This window comes from Sebastes fasciatus, chromosome 11 (assembly GCF_043250625.1).
Source record: "Sebastes fasciatus isolate fSebFas1 chromosome 11, fSebFas1.pri, whole genome shotgun sequence".
Taxonomy (NCBI): Eukaryota; Metazoa; Chordata; class Actinopteri; order Perciformes; family Sebastidae; genus Sebastes; species Sebastes fasciatus.
This window is the reverse complement of record NC_133805.1, coordinates 27,861,098-27,881,201: the sequence shown is the minus strand read 5'-3', so window position 1 is coordinate 27,881,201 and position 20,104 is coordinate 27,861,098. Positions and strand designations below refer to the sequence as shown.

The 20,104-nt window shown below is 38.6% G+C and overlaps 1 protein-coding gene across 1 annotated transcript in view; it reads right to left on the bottom strand.

The window, feature by feature from the left end:
• Positions 1–20,104, bottom strand: part of pigk (phosphatidylinositol glycan anchor biosynthesis, class K) — a 39,833-nt gene that overhangs the window by 17,454 nt on the left and 2,275 nt on the right. The window contains exons 4-9 of the mRNA XM_074652021.1: positions 18,227–18,362; positions 16,786–16,897; positions 14,841–14,937; positions 12,368–12,485; positions 9,498–9,608; positions 6,771–6,943 (exon numbers count right to left, since the gene is read on the bottom strand). Coding sequence (XP_074508122.1) covers positions 6,771–6,943; positions 9,498–9,608; positions 12,368–12,485; positions 14,841–14,937; positions 16,786–16,897; positions 18,227–18,362 — 747 coding nt within the window. The remainder of the gene's footprint in view (positions 1–6,770; positions 6,944–9,497; positions 9,609–12,367; positions 12,486–14,840; positions 14,938–16,785; positions 16,898–18,226; positions 18,363–20,104) is intronic.

Below are 20,104 nucleotides of genomic sequence, written 5' to 3'. Positions count from 1 at the left end.
ACTTTCATTTCTAATTTATGCTGCAAACGTATGACGGTTTAAAGGAAAATCATTAAAAACTGTTAAACAAAAAAAATGAAGCTTTATATTTGTGACTGTTTTTAAAGATTCAGTGAGATCGAATGGGAACCAAGCAGTCAAAAAGTGTTCAGAGGCAGACAAGAACATTGTTGATTTTGGTCTTTTCATGGGATGTGTTGACAGTAATAAAGAAAAAAATATTGCCAGCCATATCCTTAAAAGTTGAGATGAAATGAAAATTGCCCTTTAACGCTTTTCGATCATCACCCCAGTCAGATTGTGCATCTATTTAACAATATATATGAAAAAATAGGAGTGCTGAGAGCGCGCTGCATGTTGAGCAATACAGAATGCCTGATAGCCTCACTACATTATATTCCATTACATTCTGAATTGTTACCTGCCGCCTGAATTTTGTGTTTTCCTTAACATAAATATAAACATTGTTCTAGCGGCGAAAATGTGTTTAACTGAGGAGGAGGAGCGCTGCTGCATCCCTGTGTGTGTAACAAGCAGAGTGTACGCGTGTTGTGAACCCGTTTATGTAGACGAATCTTACTATCTGAATAATGCGCCGTTTAAATAGCAGGAAAATACTGCGCCAGACTTTAGACCAGGTCTTTGTTGGTCAATGGCGCAATCGCCTGACCGCACTTTATTTTAAGATGGGCACAAGTATTGGGCGCAAGTACATTTGCTACTTACACAACGTGGGCGCTGGGTGTGAAAATGACACCTGCGTCGGTCTGAAACTAGCAATGACAGTTGCGCTACGCTGTGCGCCACTTTGCACTGTGTGTAGGATTAGGCCAGAAAACATGATGCCTCCAGCCACGGCTGTAGCGGAAGCATAAAAATGAAAAAAAAATGAAAAAACATAAAAGCAAGAAAACAAAACTGTCAAAATGACAAACACATTAAAACTATTTGGATGCACCAATACGTCACAGTTGCCATGGGCAGTTTTTACATGTTTTGTATGCTTCCATGTCTCTTTTTTTGAGGAGCCTGTTTGTTTCAAACATCACAGTGAGGAGTCAGGAGGAAGAGCCTCAGTCGAGTGGAGGTTCGACTGAGTGGCTGTCTTTGGGTAATCAAAGAAAGTTCAGGTCAGACAGCTGCTGACAAAGTGGGCCATATCCCACGGTGAGCCACCACTTGCTGTGTGAAGCAACCGGTTCTGCTTTTTTCCTCTGAGTTACTTTTGCTCAAATTTTTTCTCTCCGGCTTTTGCCCTTCCTTCTTTATTTTCCTGTTTTTATTCCCTTTCTATTCAACTCCATTTCTCTTCTCACTCATGTCTGTGCGGTAGGGCAGAAGTTGCTCTGACAGACAGGAACAGAGACGGAAGAAAAACTGGCCTGGCTGGCAGGCAGACATCTCCTGCTGAGCCCTCTATGTGCTCCGAGCTCTTTCTGCCACTGGAAATATGTCACTGAGCACCGACGTCTCACCGCCATTTCCCCCCTTTTCACTTAGCACAAGAGATGAACTCTAATTCAATTCAAACCACTTTCCACATTATTTTTCATATAAAGAGATATTTTTAGAGAGGATTTTTTCAATCCACTTAGCTGATTCTAATGGATGTGACTGCCCCTCCCCACCTCCAGATCCTGTATCACTGCTGTCTCCAGCTGCCATCTTTAGGTCAAACAAATTTCCTTTTAACATCTGCTCTACTAATGACCCAAGTAGTTTCTGTAGACTCTATCCAGCGCTGCAGGCCACAAATTACATTAAATGTACTTTATTACTCAAATGGGATATGAATTCAGTTTTAATTTGATAATTGATATTATCCTTGGAGCTCTGTGACCCACAAGATGACATGTTTTGGTCAACAAGCACCTATGGCTGGAAGTGAGTAACTACACAATGTCATTACACTGTTAAGCCCATGTCATGTATAATGTAGAGGATTGAGGGGGTCCATTAAAACGTCCTCTCCATCAAGAGCAATTCACTTAATGGAAGAGCTTGTTCTGAGGAAAAAAGCGGCCGTTTAGAAATGGGTGAGAGGAGGAGAGAGGAAAAGAGAGGGATGAGAGCGAGCAAGAGAATGAGTAAGAGACTTAACACACTTGAATACACATGTACCCATCTTCTCTAAATATCCTGCTCCACTTGTCTGAGTGGCCGGATGAGCTGACAAAAGTGGATTAAAGCAGCACTATATTTAATAACAGCTTGTTTCAGAGGACATCTGTGATATTTTCTCTGTGGGAGGGAACACACAGAGCTCACTACAACCCATTTTCAGGTCTTATGAAACGCTATTATTTAATTTTACCAGTGTCCTTCTCAGTGATTGCTTTTTTGAGATGATCCAGATGTGTTGTCAAAGGGTTTAGCTCACTCCTGATTTTATAGACAATTCATATTTCTTTAAAAGGAGGCGGGATGATTACTGTAAGCAGGGCTGCAACTAACGATTATTTTCATTACTGATAATCCGCCAATTATTTTCCCAATTAACTGATTGGGAAAAAGATTAAGTGGAAAAATGCACATTATAATTAAAGCCTGAGGTGACAAATTGAAATTGCTTGTCTAAAACCCAAAGATATTCAGTTTACTATCATATATGACAAAGAAAAGCAGCAAGTCGTCACGTTTGAGAAGCTGGAATCAGTGAATGCTTAGCATTTTTTTTCTTGATTGACCGATTATCAAAATAGTTAAAATTCTGTGGATTGATTAATCGATTAACACCTGTGATGTTTCAATCCATACTCACGAATGAATACCATTCCAATTACCTACTGTATTTCTGGTCGTTCCCATAATTTAAGTCTAGAGAGACACTTGTATTTCTGTGTTTTTGAGCAAAAAGATTTTCTTTTACTGAATTTCATCAGCTCAGCACACAGTTTCAGTTTGGTGTAACAACTAGAAGAGATTTCTTTCTATCCTGATAGATGCCAGCTTGTTGACAACAACATGCAGCCAGGGGAAAAAAAAGAAAAAAACAAGAGCAAGATCCTGCAATGTTATCAAATGAGCTACTTTAATGTAACTTTATAGAGGATTCTGCCATGATAGCCTAACTGTTATAGAGCGCTGCAGGAATGAGTCCTAAAACCCGGAAATTAGTTCACACTTTTGCACTTTCAGTTCCCTCGTTTCAAAGCCAACGTGTTTGTTTTTTTATGGGTTTTTTGTTAGATGCCTGAAATAAGGTCTGTGATTAACACAAGCACAAGAGATTTTGCCTTAAAAAAGGTGGTTGCTAACAGGTGGCTAACAAACGTCATCACGCTGAACACTACTCCGCCTTTAGTTTAGTGGTGGCGACGTGAAGTCATGCGACCGTGGTGTAGTTTGTTTGCAGCCTGATGTTAGCTTTTTACTTCGGGCGATTGCATTTACTCTTCAAAAATCATAAAAGTGGTGTTCAATTGTGGAGATTATTTTGCTGAACAAAACGTGTAAGTATCATAATCTAAAATACAAGGGGAAAAATCCCATTGGCTTTTTGTTGAGGGAACCAGGGTGGTGCCAACTTCCTGGTTGGCTTACAAAAAGAAAGTCATCCCTGCACTACTCCATTATGTGCATATTCAAAACTAGCAACACTGTCACCTTGAAAACTCTGGCTCTTTCATTCTTCTTACAATACACAATAACATTAAATTACATTATTTGATAAGCATCCTGGTGATGAAAGTTCATTTCCTGCAGAATATCCCTGTATGTCAAACCACCCTCTCCATTTGCCAGCAAATACTTTATCACCCACCTCCCCCCGTAATATTAATGCTAACGACTCAATGTAATGTGACAAACAAAATGATGGCAAGTGTCGTTAGCCTCTCTAATATCTATGACAAGTCACGATAGTGTTTTTTCTATCATTCCTAAAAGTAGAAAGACGCTACTAGTGCTTTGCTGCATCAGTAAACTTGGCTCCATTAAACATCAAATGAATGAGGGGATTGCTGGTTTCTTACATCACAATTGGAGATAAAACGTCTCTCTCTAGGACTGAATTAGGGCAACAGCTCGATAACGCTAGTGGTGTGTTTCTGTGTTGCATGGGAGAACAGCAGACCTAATGTGTTGGCCCTGATCAATAATAAAGTAATAGGGGAAGTTGTGTGCAATGACTAACTAGCCTAAGGCCAAGACAGCTGATGACTAAAATCGGTATGGCAATTGCTTCTAATTACTAATTAGCAGCCGACCACATTAGATTCTTTCACTAGAACACCTCCCAGTGGTTCAATTAAATCCCATCTTAATGAAATTAATACAAGTGGGGGGGGAGCATAATCAGGAATAAAGTTTTAATTTCCATTACTTCTGTTTGTAGAGCACCGCAATCTATTCCTTACCCGCAGCATAATGAGTCAATATATGGGGTACTGTTTGCATTTTGGTGCATTTGCTGTGCGTTTCCTAAAACTCCAGGTAATTGTCTTTATGATGGGATTAGTGTGGGAAACTAATAAGTCATCGGGCACAGACGATGTTTTTCTCAGTCGCCTTGGTACATTTCTTGAATCATCCTTAATAATTGCAAAAAAGTTAGTGCATTTCTCAAAACAATTTGTACAATTTCTTTTTGAAGTGGTGGCAATAATGTGGAATGCTCTTCCTGTAGATATTCGATCTGTGGTCTCTGTTGGCTTTAAAAAAAACAACTGAAGACTCACATACTTAAACTGGCCTGTGTGTCGCCTCATGCTGTCTGGTGGTTGTGGTTTTAACAGATGTTTTATTGATTTTTTTTTTTAATGTTTTTTGGTTGTATTTTTCAATAATTTGTATTCTTGTAAAGCACTTTGTGAATCGTGTTCTATGAAAGGTGTTATACTAAATATACTACTACAAACAGCACCGCACAATGGATTACCTGCAAAAGTCAGTAACTTGCACACTTATCTCACAAAAGTACATATTTATGTCAATGACATGATCAGTGACATCAAAATGACAAGTCCTCATGTCATTGTTTACAGACAAGATAGTCAAAATGCTTAGTCATGATGCCAATATAAAAGTGCAATCTAAGTATTTTCTGAAGTTAACTATACCCTGATATTTGGCTGACAATGATGGAAAATGCACAAGGCACTTTTTCTGTATGGCATGTATAAATTTCAACGGTACAATCTTGACAGAAACACTGTAAGAGTTTGGCAGCTCTCTACAGACATCTAGTGGCCAAATGTATTTATCACAGCATGTACCGACCTGATGCACTGAGAGAATGTATTAAATTCAATTTGGATGCATTTTGTCCGGTTACCACAGGATGGGGCTACACGTAATCCATCAGAAACACTGCTGCTCCCTCAGTGCCACTTATGAAGAGTTACTGAATTATAGCCTGAAGCCAGACAGGGAAAATGTCTAATTATGATCTCCACTTTCTGTGAAATAGAGCAGTAAGTGCTGGTACTGATTATAAATACCGTTTAAATGAGCTATATTATTACCTCAATCATGTCATTGGTCAGCCTTTAAAATCAGGTCTTAAATCAGTCATAGCAACATCCAATATGAGGTTTACACACCCAGAGACCGACCACTCAACACATCATTACTGGAGGAATCAATTTCACTAATGAGAGATGTTCTAAATAGAAATCGAAGTCTACTAAGTTGGGAACCAAACGTAAAACGAATTTGGCCCGCAGCCCTTCAATTAAAACAAAGAGAGGCTGACCTCAATAAAGGTTTAATATCCAGGTTGTCCCTAATCCATCTCAAAAATCATTTCACTTTAGAGCGAAAGGTAACACAAATGTTCCCCAGGATTACTGTTATTATTTGCACTGTAATGATATTTGCAGCGCATTATAATATCATGTTTCTCAGTTCTTCCCTGATAAAGAGTATTGTGTATTTGGGCTTTAAAACCTTATCAGATAGTGTAAAGAGGAACCAAGTGTAAAACATACAAGATCGGGGTTTTAAAAGATATTTAAAGGTAGAAACTGATTTGTCAAACCTTGTTGAGAGTGGCAGATTGTTCCAGCTGGTCTTCAATGAAAAGGTCAATCTACCTTTAGAAGTCTAACTTAAATTCGATTTTAAGACTCTGGAGAAGACACTTATTGGCTCAAATAATACATCCAGACAATCCAAGTTGACCAATTTGGCTTTTCTTCAAAAATCAACATTTAACTCACATAGGTTAAATGTACGTTTTATCAAATCTTGCCCTTTCCATGCAGCTTTTTTGAATGCGATACTTCAAAATGAAAATGAAAATATGTGGATAAAAATCTAGCTAACGTCATGCAAGAAAAGTTGAGTGAAAACATTTACACTAATGACAAAAACAAACAAATTAGGGCTGTCCCGAATACCATCTTTTGGGCTTCGAAGCTTCGGTGAGAAACGTTTGAAAGTATTCAAAGCTTCGCAGCGCAGCGCAGCAAATGTTCTGTTTTTCAAAATCTCTCCCGTTTCAGTGCCCGGGACAGTGCTGCTGATGCACTACTGCACTCACTCACACACACACACACACACACACACACACACACACACACCTCTACACACAACAAACAGCAATATCCATCTGAGAATAACTAATAATTATTAATTTTGAATATGAATAATGCTATGTGATTATTCCTTATTTCATGGGCTATTTAGGGATTTATACATTGTTATTACATACTTGTATGAGAAAATCTTTAAAAGAAATAAGCATTCGAATACTGATTTGGAGGTCGATTACCGTGGCAATGGTCGAAGCATTGGGGTCAGCCCTAAAACAAATAAACTCTGCTTACGTCTGCTCCGCCTGCTCGATGGGGTCAGTCAAGTTGATGGTTTCCATGGTGATCTCGACTTTGCGCACACTACCAAAGAAATCCGTGATGAGGGCACTTCCTGGGTCCCTCAGGAAAAGGTCAGTACGGTGGCCTGGTGTGGACACACACTGACTCTTGGGACACACTTTGAACTGGGGAAGCAAACAAAACACAAGCAGTGTGTTAGAAATATGTAACTTCGTGCAACAGACAGCACACAAACAACCAAAGTTGGGGGCTCTATTCCCGTTACAGCCACTCACTCAATAAAACCAAAACAAATATTTGAAGTATGTAAATACTGTAAAAATCTACTCATGTTGGTGTCAGGAGCTTTAGCATGAATTACATGGCCACTTTTGCCAGGAGACAGGGAGTTTTAATACTCAGACAGTGTTGAAGTGTTTGTGTCTCCTACTTTTCATACCACAGATAGTAGCCAGCTGCATCACACACGGCTAGAGCTGCAGTGGGAGGCGGTAAAAATATGCATGGATTGTGTGGAGAAGTCTAGAGGCAAGGAGCATGACTTTTGTGCACGTCATCGCCAATTACAAATCTTTCAGTGCCTGGTGTGTTGTGGGGTTAATCCTCTTAAGTGTGTGATTCATCAGTGTGCTGTCCGACCTGGCTCCCCATTTGAAAAGAAAAACAAAATCATTAAACAGAGGTGAACGTTATCTCTATCAGCCAAACAGGACAACACAGGATTGGTGGAGGACTTTGTTGGGAAGGTGGAAGCAATTTCTGTTTCATCAAAGGGCAAGCCGTTTTCAGACTGGATAAAAAAGAAAAAAAAACGTTGTGGGCTCGTCTGGGAAATCCATAGTATCGATCGTTAATTCCACAAAATAGCTCAAGAACAAAGAGTGCATCTCCAGAAACAGCAAAATTGGAAGGAATAATAAGCATTAGTCAGAGCACATTGATTGGGCTCAGACTGAGTGCAGGAGTAAGGATTTGAGGTGTTTTGATTTTAACTCCTGGTGAGGCGGTGGTGGGGAGGAAGAGTGGTCCCTGCGGCCAGTGGCTTTCTGCAGGAGTGTAAAAGATGAAAAGGGAGGTGATGCTGAGATTGAGCCATTGCCCGGAGCAGCATGTACTCACCACTGTCATGTGTCAAAGGCCAACAACAACCTTAACACAGTATCTGACATTCTGTTTCAAGTGCAGAGTCCTGTGTGACTTTCATCTGGCTCCTTTAGGACCAGACACATTATAACAGATAGAGGAGGAGGGCACTGGAGGACAGATACTGTCTCACTATTGTAGGCACCAAACCCCAAATGCTCTCATAGGAACAGTCACCCTGCCACAATCCATAGGCCACAGAAATGGATCCTGCATTAATATTTGTTATATCACCTATGATTATTTTATAATGATTAATCTTACAAACATTTTTGGGGGTTAACCAATAACTCCTTATCGAGAAAAAGGCCCATCTCAATTTCTTGGAACCGAAATTGCTTGTGTTGTCTGACCTAAATCCAATTATAATGAAGTTAATGCTAAGGAAGTACTTGCAGAGGTATAAAACCTAAAAGAATCCTCACATTGGAGAAGCTGAATCCAGTGAATGTTTGGCCTTTTTGTTGGTATAACTAACTGATACAATTAAGTATTGTCTATTACGGTTAACTGTTGTCTAGTAATTTACTTTAACCATTCGACTAATCGTTTAATCAAGTAATTGTTCCAGCACCTTTGTATTCTCACTCCTTGGAGATGAATAAAGGGGAAACACGTAGCTTTAAGTAAATACAAAGTTACTTAAAGAAAACACAAATTTATACAAAGCAATGTGTTTATGTAAAACAGACATCTACTGCGTAAGTGTACACATGCATGCCTACATGACATACAGTATAGAGTAGCAGAGAGCACATTGGTGTATATACGAGTCATTGGTGTATACTGTATGAGGAGCTGACATCTATGTAAAGGGTACACTAGTACTACTCTGGTTTCACACGGGACACGAACAGCAATCTCCTGGTCAAAAGTCTGGTGTTTGTTTGACACACCCATCCACCCCGACCTCCTCCCTATGCAGACTTTGTCGCTCTTTATACTACGTCACCTGTCCTGGCTCACAATTATGTTGGTTACATACCAATTGATTATGTAGGTTATAAACAAATTATAGTGCATTACTTTTCACAGGTATAAGTACGAGCATTTTATGACTACACAAAGTATGTCCACGAAAATCTACAGAAGTAGGGAAAACAGTAATATTTCCCGTAAACTACTGTATCTCTGAACCATCTCTTTAACCAGATCAAACACATTTAGGCTATTCTATGTGATCTTCTTTTGATAACTAATATATTTTTTCACTTCCATTCACTGAGCCTCCCCTGAGGCCACTTTGAAAACCTCCAGATTACACGATCCAATTATCACTTGTTATTTATCAAGCGAAAAGGTTTATATCATTGATATAACTTGAATACTTTTGGTTTTGAACAGTTTTACGAAGAATTTGAAGAAGTCACCTTCTATGACAACATATTATACTGTAGTTATAATGTGTAGCTTTACAATGATTAACATAGGCCTGTAGCAGTTTTTTCACCACATGATCTGGAAACTGTAAAGAACATGTCTAAGATATGAAAATAAACATTAGTTGCTGCTCTACGGTACACATGTTCTCTCAGACGTTGGCTAAAAGGCATGCACAAGCACACTCATCCTCACCAGGTCATTCATGTTGGATTTGCTTGCAGGGTGGATGTCTTCCAGGAACTCCAGCAGGTAGAAGGTGTAACGGTCCATCAAATGGACTCCTATGGCCAAATCTGGCTGATGCTAGAATCACAAGAATAAGAATGTTCAATATACCATCAGCACTTTATCCGCACAGGTGCTTTGGTGGCATTTCCCTTTCCTGTTTTTAAGACACTGGACACATTGAAAATATATATTTTTTTATCAAAACAAGGCAACACTCATGCGTCATCCCTTCACAAATAATTCCTCTCCTGCTTGCTGCACATAAAGAGAGGCACGCACCTGTATTAACGGGGCGGTCTAGCAGCAATCTAACAGCACCGTAAATTACATTTATATAACCACAATAACAAAAAATCAATTTTTCCCCTTTTTTTTTTAATGGTGATGACGTCATAAAATATGACAACAGACGAAGCTTCATTCTAAAACCTCAATAGAGGCTTTGAATATGAAAAAGAAAAAGACATTTGGTAGTACAGCCCTTCTGTGCCATGTATCAAAGTCTGATAAGTGAAGTTTGCATATGAGTGACAAACAAATAACTGGAGACCAACCTAAAGGTGCAGAAAGATTCCAAACATTGTAACTGCACTTGAGTTTAATGTATGGGAGTAATTAGATTAATGACTATTGGTGGCAGGTGGCCATAATGAGTGGCTGCTATCGCTGTGGTTTTGTAGGCATGGTTTGAAGAACAGTGCTTTTTTATATTCAGAGATTGTGTCAGGGTGAAATACTACACACATTAATTTCTAGGTAACACTAATGGCATCAAAAGAAAAATATTTTGACAACTTGTCTTCAAACTATGCCACTTTTGCCTCACCCCTAATCAGTGAGGCAAAGTGTGTAACGCCAAGTGACACAGGTGTCATTCTGTAATGTGGAGAGGAAAGGGATGTCAAAAAGCACGTCAGGTTTCAGTTTGAATGTGTCTTGTTGAACGCTGTACACGGTAAACTGAAACTGAAAATTTGTTCATGAAAAAAATGTGTTTATGATGAGCTATGACAGTGAATTACAGACATTAAAAGTATTCAGATGATTAAACATGGGTCATGTTTTTTCTAAACAGCCAACACAGTTTTACTGTCAATTAACATTTTTGAGTTAATCATCTGAAAGAAGGCCGTCTCATCTGTCTTTCAAGAAGACTGCTACAGCCAACATTAACCTTCAAAGCATTTCAGTGGGAAAAATATTAATGTATGAATGAATTTAATACTGGACATTAGAACTCACAGTTCAATTGACCATGGTTGTGTTTAGAAGGTAACCCTCGAGTTGCGAAACTCTCACTAGATGGTTAAGGGTAACCTTCTACAGTAGATAGGATCATTGGCCATTCACTAAGCCCCGCCGCCCTTAGTTACTGCTGCTACGCCTGTCAAGCATTCCATTCTTGCCCGGCAACAGTGACAGATTTACAGTATAAGTCCTGGGTTGCGTCTGTAATTCCACACTAACATGCTATTTAGTACACTAAAACAGTATGTGAGATATTTTAGTATGTCCGAAACCGTAGTATGAAACCAATAGTATGCATATGGCATACCATTTCCAATGAAATATTACAGTATGCAATGCTGGACCACGCTGGACACAATGGCCTCGTAATCCCACAATGCAATGTGGTTGTAACAACAACGTTCATAACAGACAATTGCATAACTGCAAGTATAAGATTTCACTTTGCTAGGCGTAAATATTTTAAATAAATTCAGACTTTGATTCTCACAAACCTTCGTTTTGGTCACATGAGTTTGACATGAGTTTGGCATGGGTCACCATGGTTACAAGTCTCCACCCGGCACGGAGGCTCTCAGGAAATGACAACGTAAATTACAGCTCAGTGCATCCGAAAAGATACATACTACTGTTTATTCACACAAAAGTATGTTGAACGATGGTTCACATATTGAGTATGTAATGTATAATATACAATTTTGAATGAAGCCCTGCATTCTTCATTACCTAAGTTAAAGTACAAAAGCATTAGAATCAAAATAAACTAAAAATATCAAAAATAAAAGTACGCCTTTTGCAGAATAATATATATTATATGAATGGATTATAATTATTGATGTTTTAATGTGTTCAACACTTTAATTTGTGGCTGGTAAACGTGGGGCTAATTTTTATCTGTTTATATTCTATATTAATGACTTTATATACTGCTGGATACAGTACACCCCGGTGACTTTTTACTGTTTCCAGCTGAGTCCTTTTTAAAACAAGAATGCTGTATGTGCATTTTATAGCTACATACATACATACATACATAGTGCTGAGAAACTGATAATATAGTGCTGAGAAACTGATGCAAAGTTAGCACCAGAAACGATCCATGTAGAGGAAATAGAAATAGAGGAGCAGCATTGTCCTGTATTGCAGTGCAGAGCAAGTTAGTGCTGGTGTTATTAGTATGATACCATCACTCTGTTATTTGGTTCAAACATAATGCTGTTTGGTTGCTTTGCTTACACACTTGAGTGTGTTTTCAGTTTATTTCAGTTATTTAAGAATGGAGACTAATCAACGTAATTAGAAAACTTAGCGCTATCTTGGGTAGCGTTGACTTGAGTTGTTCAAGTGTAAATTTCCCCAAATGCAATAAAAAGCAGCTTAAGAAAACACTTAATATATTCCAATTTGCAGAAAAGTGACACTTAATTTTTGGAGAAGGAAATTGTGTTATGGGGTGAATATATATGAACACAGTACTCAAGTCTTCAGTTGCAATGTGCTATGAAACCACACAGCTTATTAGAAAACCTGACAAACTGATTGATGATTTTTAATTTAATGTCTTCATATGAGGGCAGGTAACTCACCGACAGAGAGTCCTCTCCAACTTGACTGCTGGCCAACGCCATGAGGTTTGGGGAGTAGAACCTCTCATACATGGAGGCGCCCTGACAGGTGTCAATGATGAAGAGCAGCTCATTGTACCTGGAGAGACACACACACACACACAAGATCATTCGCAAACAAGACTGATGAGAGGATACACAGCTGGCATATCACTCGTCCATTTACTCCAATAAAACCTGCTATAATACAAACCTGCTAACCATCTTTCATACTGCAGTTGCCATGGTGACCAAGAAAAACCAACAGCTTCATTCAGTCCCTCTAACACACCCACGCGCAGTTTCCTCCTCAGTCGCTCTTTTTCCTCCTTCCTCCCTTTCTTCCTCCATTAAACGAGAAAATTCCCTTTCACTTCTTTCCCTTGTTTCGACTTTCTGACTTTCATATCCAGTTGGCTGAGCTGAGGTGGTTTGGGACGATGAAGGGAGGTGGCCAAGTCTCTATGGTGATTGTAATTTGGCAGTTCAAGCCTGCAATTATCACATCAGTATCAAAGCGGGCGTCACTAAGCTTTTATCTAGCAGCCTGAGGCCTGACTGTAACCCAGACACACTCTATTGATAGGTTTTGAGGACAATAGACGAGCTGGTAGCAGAGAGACGCTTTTGCTCATTTAGTGTCTCGCAATGCACAAATTAAACGGCGCAGCACCTTAAAAAGCAACTGATTATAAACACAGAAAGTCTCTCCTTTATATGAGGTTGTGTTAATATATGTATAACAGTCATTTCCTTGCTGTTATAGTGGTGTGTGATGTGTTTCATTAGTTTAATAGGTTGGGAAATAAATCAAATTCAACAGCACTAACACTGACAGAAATAGGGGGGTAACGGTGCATCGATCTGGATCGGTATATTGATTCAGTGATCAACAATCCAATATCATCGATGCCAAGTGGAAATATTGATACATATCATCTTAAAGATATGCCTTTATTTTGAAATTCCCACTTCATATTCATTCTTTTTATTAAAAACAATATTGTTTTTCATTTAAATGTCTGGAAAAGCCCAGTGATGAAATTGTCAAATCATATTTTTGTTGCGTTTTGTGAGTTAATACAATATAATGTAGCTGATTGTGTTAAATGGGCATATGATATAGTCTCATATCGATCGCAGGCCCTTGAATTGAATCAAAATCATATCGTGGCAGACGTTGTGATATCAATAAATTTGTTTGTCCAAAGAATCGATATATTGTATTGTAATGAAACTTGTGAATCACACCCACCAAGAATTCTGTTAGTTAATTCTGTTTATATATAATATATACATAATCAATATTTTTATATTAACAATGCATCAAGTGACTGTGTCATTTGAAAGGGCTCTCTGCATAGTGATGAACCCACAGAGGATTATCATCAGACTCTGTAGTTCCCCTCAACTCTACGGAGCATTTCAAAGTCTTTCAGCTCAGTGTTTTTGTTTTACAGTCTGCAACTTTACTGGTTTGGTTCCCCTCACCACTCATCAGCTTCGTTTTCAGACATGTTCTTCAGATTATTTTCATTTTGTCAATTATTTTCTAGATTAATCGTCAGAAAATAGTGCAAATATCTTGTTTTCAGTCCAAAACCCAAAGATATTCAGTTTAATATGATATAAAAGAGAGAAAAGAAGGAAATCTCCATATTTGAGAGGCTGAAAACAGCATTTCTGCCATTTTTTTGCATGAAAAATTACTTTAACGATTAATTGCTTATCAAAATAGTTGCTGAATATTTTCCTGTAGATTGACTAATCGATTAGTTGACTAACCATTGAAGCTCACGCGAACGCCCAAACAGAGTGGAAGTGGGTAGGGAGAGGTTGTGGGGGCTTAATTGGAATTGGGCCTTTAAGGGTAGCTTAACACCATCCAAAAAGCTTTCTTCACTGACCTCTTCTGGTTGAAAGTTTAATGTTTGTTGGACCTCTGAACACGACCAGTAGTGATATTGAGGTGTACTCTGTTGCCACATATAACAGCTATTTCACTATGTACTGACCCTGAGTACACATCTACATCACAGCAGCAAGAAAACAATTTCAACCACTGGAAGTAATCACAAACAACATTTTGAGCTGGTGTTAACTTGTTCTTTAAAAAACACCATTTAGCACCAAAACACTGTTGCAGCCAAGTGTTGTAAATAAGAGAATTGACATGTAACTGTACACTGGGTAGTGTATGAGCTATTAGAAGCATGTGCAATCAAAACAACAAGAAACGGAACCCGTTTCCTCCAGAGACGCTCCTACAGAAGATGTACATATCTATATGTTGCCAAGTTTCATGCAATTAAAAGTGTGCTTGCACAGCTTATTGTCCCTCCGGGGAAAGAAGGACCACGTGAAGTGGATTTGCAGTAGGAGAAACACAGTATTTGATGTTTCTTTACGAGGACCTTTTCCATCTTATTTTTATGTCATTTTCCAGTTTATTTACCTTCTTTTCTGCCACATCTGCTCAAAAGCGTCGGCCAGTTCCACATTACTTATCTCCTCAGAGTCCTGGAACTTCAGAAAGCCATTCCCGCCATGGCCTGTTAAACAAACACTTATTATTATTAATAACGAATTCATCTCTGATTCATGATGCAAAATTATAATATACAGTAGAGTGGAAAATAACAAGATGAGCATGAAAAGGGTTGGCAGCAGTACGCACTGTGTGGGAGAAACAAGTGAAACTCTGCTACAACAGAGAGGATTGTGGCTCCATTCAGCCACAGATACACAAGATAAAAACTGAGTCTTTCAACTATATATATATATATATATATAGATATAGATCTTTAAAATACATCACAGGAGTGTAAAAAAACACACAGGACTTGCAAGATGCGAGGTACTTATATTATATATGTGGTAGATAATACTCAGTGTCGCAAGTAATCAATTTACAGCTTCCTCACTGTGGTCGCCTTTTTTATCCTTTTGCATTTTGATTACGGTCAAACAAACATTCCTTCTAAAAACATTATTATACTGTCAATTTCATTATGATTTTACCTTCTGGGCCAACTTAATTGCAGATAAATATATCTGGAACAAACTCCCAGAAAATTGCAGGTTTGCTGCAACTCTCACTTCTTTTAAATCAAGGCTGAAGACTTTTCTGTTTGCAGCTTCATTTTATTAAATCAAATAATTATTTATTTCTTACATTGCACTGTAGCTTTTATTATTGTATTCTATACCCGTCTTATTCTATTTTAGCTTGTTTTCTTTCTATTCTCTTGGATTTTTTAGTGACTGTTTTTAATTGTATTTAAATGTAATTTAATAATGTGTTTCTTTTGCACTTTGTCTTGATGCTTTGGATGTTTTATGTAAAGCGCTTTGAATCGCCTTCTGGCTGAAATGTGCGACATAAACTTGCCTCATCTTGCCTTGAAATCATGTTAAGATACTATAATTTGAATGCAGCTGCAGGCAGCAAAATAATCAACAGCTCGGTACCACAAAATGCAATGCAGTGACAAGTTATAGAGTTCTGTAGAAAGACTCTTGCTCTTACTATATGGGGTTTCCTCCCAAAGACTACCTCTGCTATTATCATAAAAGTTAATTAACTTGAATTAAATTAAACATTAACCTTTAGGGGAAAAGAGCTGAGGCACAACTGCCATATATTTAATGAGTGAGGCTGTTGTTGAGGCCATCATCTACTAACTGAATTGATGACAAAACAAGATGCATGAAGGTCTGAGTGGTTTGGCACCTTTGGCTACATAAGTTCCAGGTGGAAACCTCACTATGATATTGCGCTCTTCACCTACATCATGTACTGTAACTGAAAGCCATAAGGAGAATGTTTACATCCCTTCTCTGGGATGTGTAAGGAGTCTTTAGCTAAAGCAGAGGTGTAGACACTGTAGTAAAAGTGTGGACACAGAAAATAAATGACAATGCTTCAGAGATAAAAAAATAAATAATAATAATTGCAAACTATTTTAATATAAAGAGGATAAGTGGAGTATTTGAGGGTGGTTTTGTCCTTTTATTACCTATCAGTAGTGCTGCACAATTAATCAATTTTATCAAAATAGCAATATGGCCTACTGTGATTTTCCAATCACAGGATGAGGAGGAAATCACAATATTTGTTAAAGGCAAAAAGCGAGACAAAATACCATTTAAAATTAAATCTTGTGGTGCTGCAGAGATATCCTGGCCTACACATCGTATTCTGTGGACTTAAGAAAACACCTTTGTTTGGTACAGATCTCCGCAAAAATCACCCCATAATCATTTTAAAATGTTTTACAATGAAAATTAGAATAATGATATAAAAATGATCATTCCCTCTAATATCGCAAATCATATCGTAATATCAATCAAAATAATCACAATTATATATATTCTTTTTCAAAATCATGCAGCCCTACCTGTCAGGTATATGAGGATGTTGCTGCGGTCATCAGAGAGGAGGCGCTTTGAGCGTGGAGTGCTGGGCGGCAGCCTGCCAGTCAAAACACGCAGGAAGTTCTCCACTGTCACCTGAAACATGGACAGGATACAGAATGGCAACGATTTTATAAACTAGCATGGATTGGAAGTGATAAATTATCTAGTGTGCATCTTCTAATTTAATGCACATAGACAGAGGTGCAGTGTGTAGGATTTGGCGGCATTTGGCGGTGAGGTTGAAGATTGCAACCACCTGAAACTCCTCCCGTGTGCCAAGCGTGTAGGAGAACTACTGGGGCCAACGTGAATAAACGTGAAAAGCCCCATCTAGAGCCAGTGTTTGGTTTGTCTGTTCTGGGCTACTGTAGAAAACTGGCGGCCGGCTCCGTGAAGAGGAACCGCTCCGTATGTAGATATAAACGGCTCATTCTAAGGTAACGAAAGCACAACAATTCTTATTTTCAGGTGATTATACACAACAGAAAACATACTTATTAATATTATATTCCAATTCTGCCAATAGATCCTCCTAAATGTTACACACTCTTCCTTTAATTAAACAGTGAGCAGATTGGGACTATAAAACAGTCAGAACTCTTACCAATCAAAACACATTTCATAAATGTAGCTTTTCATCTGCATTAGTAGGGTCAGTATACGGTAACTGCTCTACTTATCTTTTAATTAAACGGTGAGAATCAATTACTCATGGCATTCTTTTCTTCTTTTTTCCCCTCTTGATCTTTTCTTGCGCATGATTACCGTTTGACAGCAAACATGGATCGGTGGTGCGGTGTTAATTCATATTTAAAAGACTGGCACGCAAGCAGAGTAAATAATCAAAAACAAACTGTGATAAAGGGTGGAAAACACCACTGGGGCTCTGCCTTGTGGTTACAACAAAACACTTGGGTGCTCCTCTATTTGAGAATGCGAATGATATCAAGTAATTTCCTGCACAACAGACAGAGCAAACACTGGTCAAACAGTGTTGACCATAGCACCCTCCAGTTCCCTACTGCCCCTGTATAATATCTGCCTACAAGTGATGTGCTTTAGTACTCGGTTTTTATAAAGCGGATGAAACACTAGATGGGATACATCCACCTTGCAATATGCAAGTTAGACACACAACTTTACAAATGTCTTTCCTTTAAAAGGACACATGCATACGGATAAACACATTTAATAACTGTAGCTGATGGCCAATGGGGTAAGAATGTATTTCAATTGAAGAAAATGCATATTGGGATTTTTAATTTTTTTTTATCCTTGTGGAGCATTCTGCCTTTTCAGCCTTCATGATATTGACGTGTAGAAATTAGACGTTGAACCAGATTGTAAAGACACAAACTGACTTGCTAAGGAAGAGATTTTTAGAGTTGCGTGTAAAACTGCTAAACTGAAACGTGAACCGACCTCATATCCTCGGTAGTCCACCTCCACGTCGTCACCGTACACATTCAGCTCCATGTTCTTGTGGCTGAACACCGTGGCCGGTTTGGGGTTTCTGTGGTTACAAGCCATGTCATCGGCCAGCATGAGAACTATGTGGCTGGAAAAAGAGAAAATGACAAGAGACTATTCAAAATGATTTCATCAGAAAACTAGAAGGGCACTCGGAGAACGCAGACCTCCACCAAGGCCGTGCCTTATCTTGCAATATTAACGAAAGTGTAAAATAATTTGTGTATCTGCTCCAAAATGTAATGGGTTCTTCTGTGGCCCATGCTACATAATTCCATCAAGTTTCATAAAAATGTTCTTCCAGACTAGGGAACCGGAAGTGCTAAAATGCTAACTCATTTTCAGGTTTTAGGACTCATTCCCGTAGCACTCCATGAACAATGTTAACAATGAATGGCAGTGCATGTTACACTATAAAAAGCAGTAGTGTTTGACCAGCTTGTGCTTTAAAAGCAAGAATGAACGATCCTAACATTTTTCATGAAAATCACCAAATTGCTGCTCCTTCTAGCTGTATTCTAGGCAGGGTGTAAATTCTATTAAAGGCATTTAGTATATCATTGTACACAGAAATACACCACATTAACTCAGACTAAAGACATTCTTTTTTTAGACCCAACAGCTCCTGAGGGCTGGGAGACCGGCCTACATTTCATGACAGGACAAACTTTATTTGAATATATATTTGTACAGCTATCTGAGGACACCTTAACAGAAGCTTCCTGGTAGCCCAGAGGTATTCCTATTGCATTCTCAACAACATCCCCACACATAATTTGTCTCTCACTTTCCATGTTCCTGTTGATTTCTACAGCTCCAACCTGTTTAAGGCAGAGTAGCTAAAAATGTTTAAATATAGCATATTGGTGAAGAGGTTTATGAACTATTTCTTAATTTGTTTTAAGGGACATGTATTGCTTGTACCCTAAATGCTCTGCACTTCGCGATGTACGCAAGCATACTCTACGGTTTCTCTCTACTGTCAAACTACACTAAAGTAACAACAAACCTACAGTCCAATGACTAGTGTGATGAACCCTGATGCTGTCTGGGGTTTCCCCATTATGAACCTGTGCTTCTCTTTGCCCGGCAGCTGAGTGATTGGTGTAATTGGAACATCTGGGCCCAGTGTTCCCGGTTTACTTAAGGGCTGCAACTCTTGCAGTGTCTCTCTCTCTGGCTCTCTTTTTGTTATGGTCAACTGAGCCAGTTCAAAACAACTAGAAAATCAGGTAGATGGGGCGGCAGTAGCTCAGTCTGTGGGGACTCTGCTTGGGAACAGGAGGATTGCCGGTGTCGTGCCAAAAAGTGATCATCTGCCAAAAACTGATTTCCACTCACAGGAGCGTGTGCAGCTTCTTAAAGCTGTATCGGTTAGTTTATAGTCTACAGCTGCTGTTATCTGGATCAAACGGTCATTATGTGCAAATACACATAACTGTATGTCCGTGGTAATAGCAGAGGTAAAAAGTACTGGGTTAGTTTATAATCTAGGGCACAGAGCAGGTAAAATAATACACAGTCATAATGCAAAGGAGATCATTTCTTTAACCTATCCGTAAATCCTTATTATTACAGTCTGATTCCAAATATAAACAAGGATATTAGACATTCCAAACACATTATCGGAAACAATAGTAGCCTATTAAAGCCTATATCACGCAAATAACATGCCTGACAACTAAACTTCAAACAGTGGTTTGGTTACAATTGTGATTATTCTGTTACAAGAAATGTTAAAGTTTCATAAAGACATACCTTTGCTATTATACCACGGACATTCAGTTATGTGTATTTGCGCGTTATGACTTTGATCCAGATAAAAGCAGC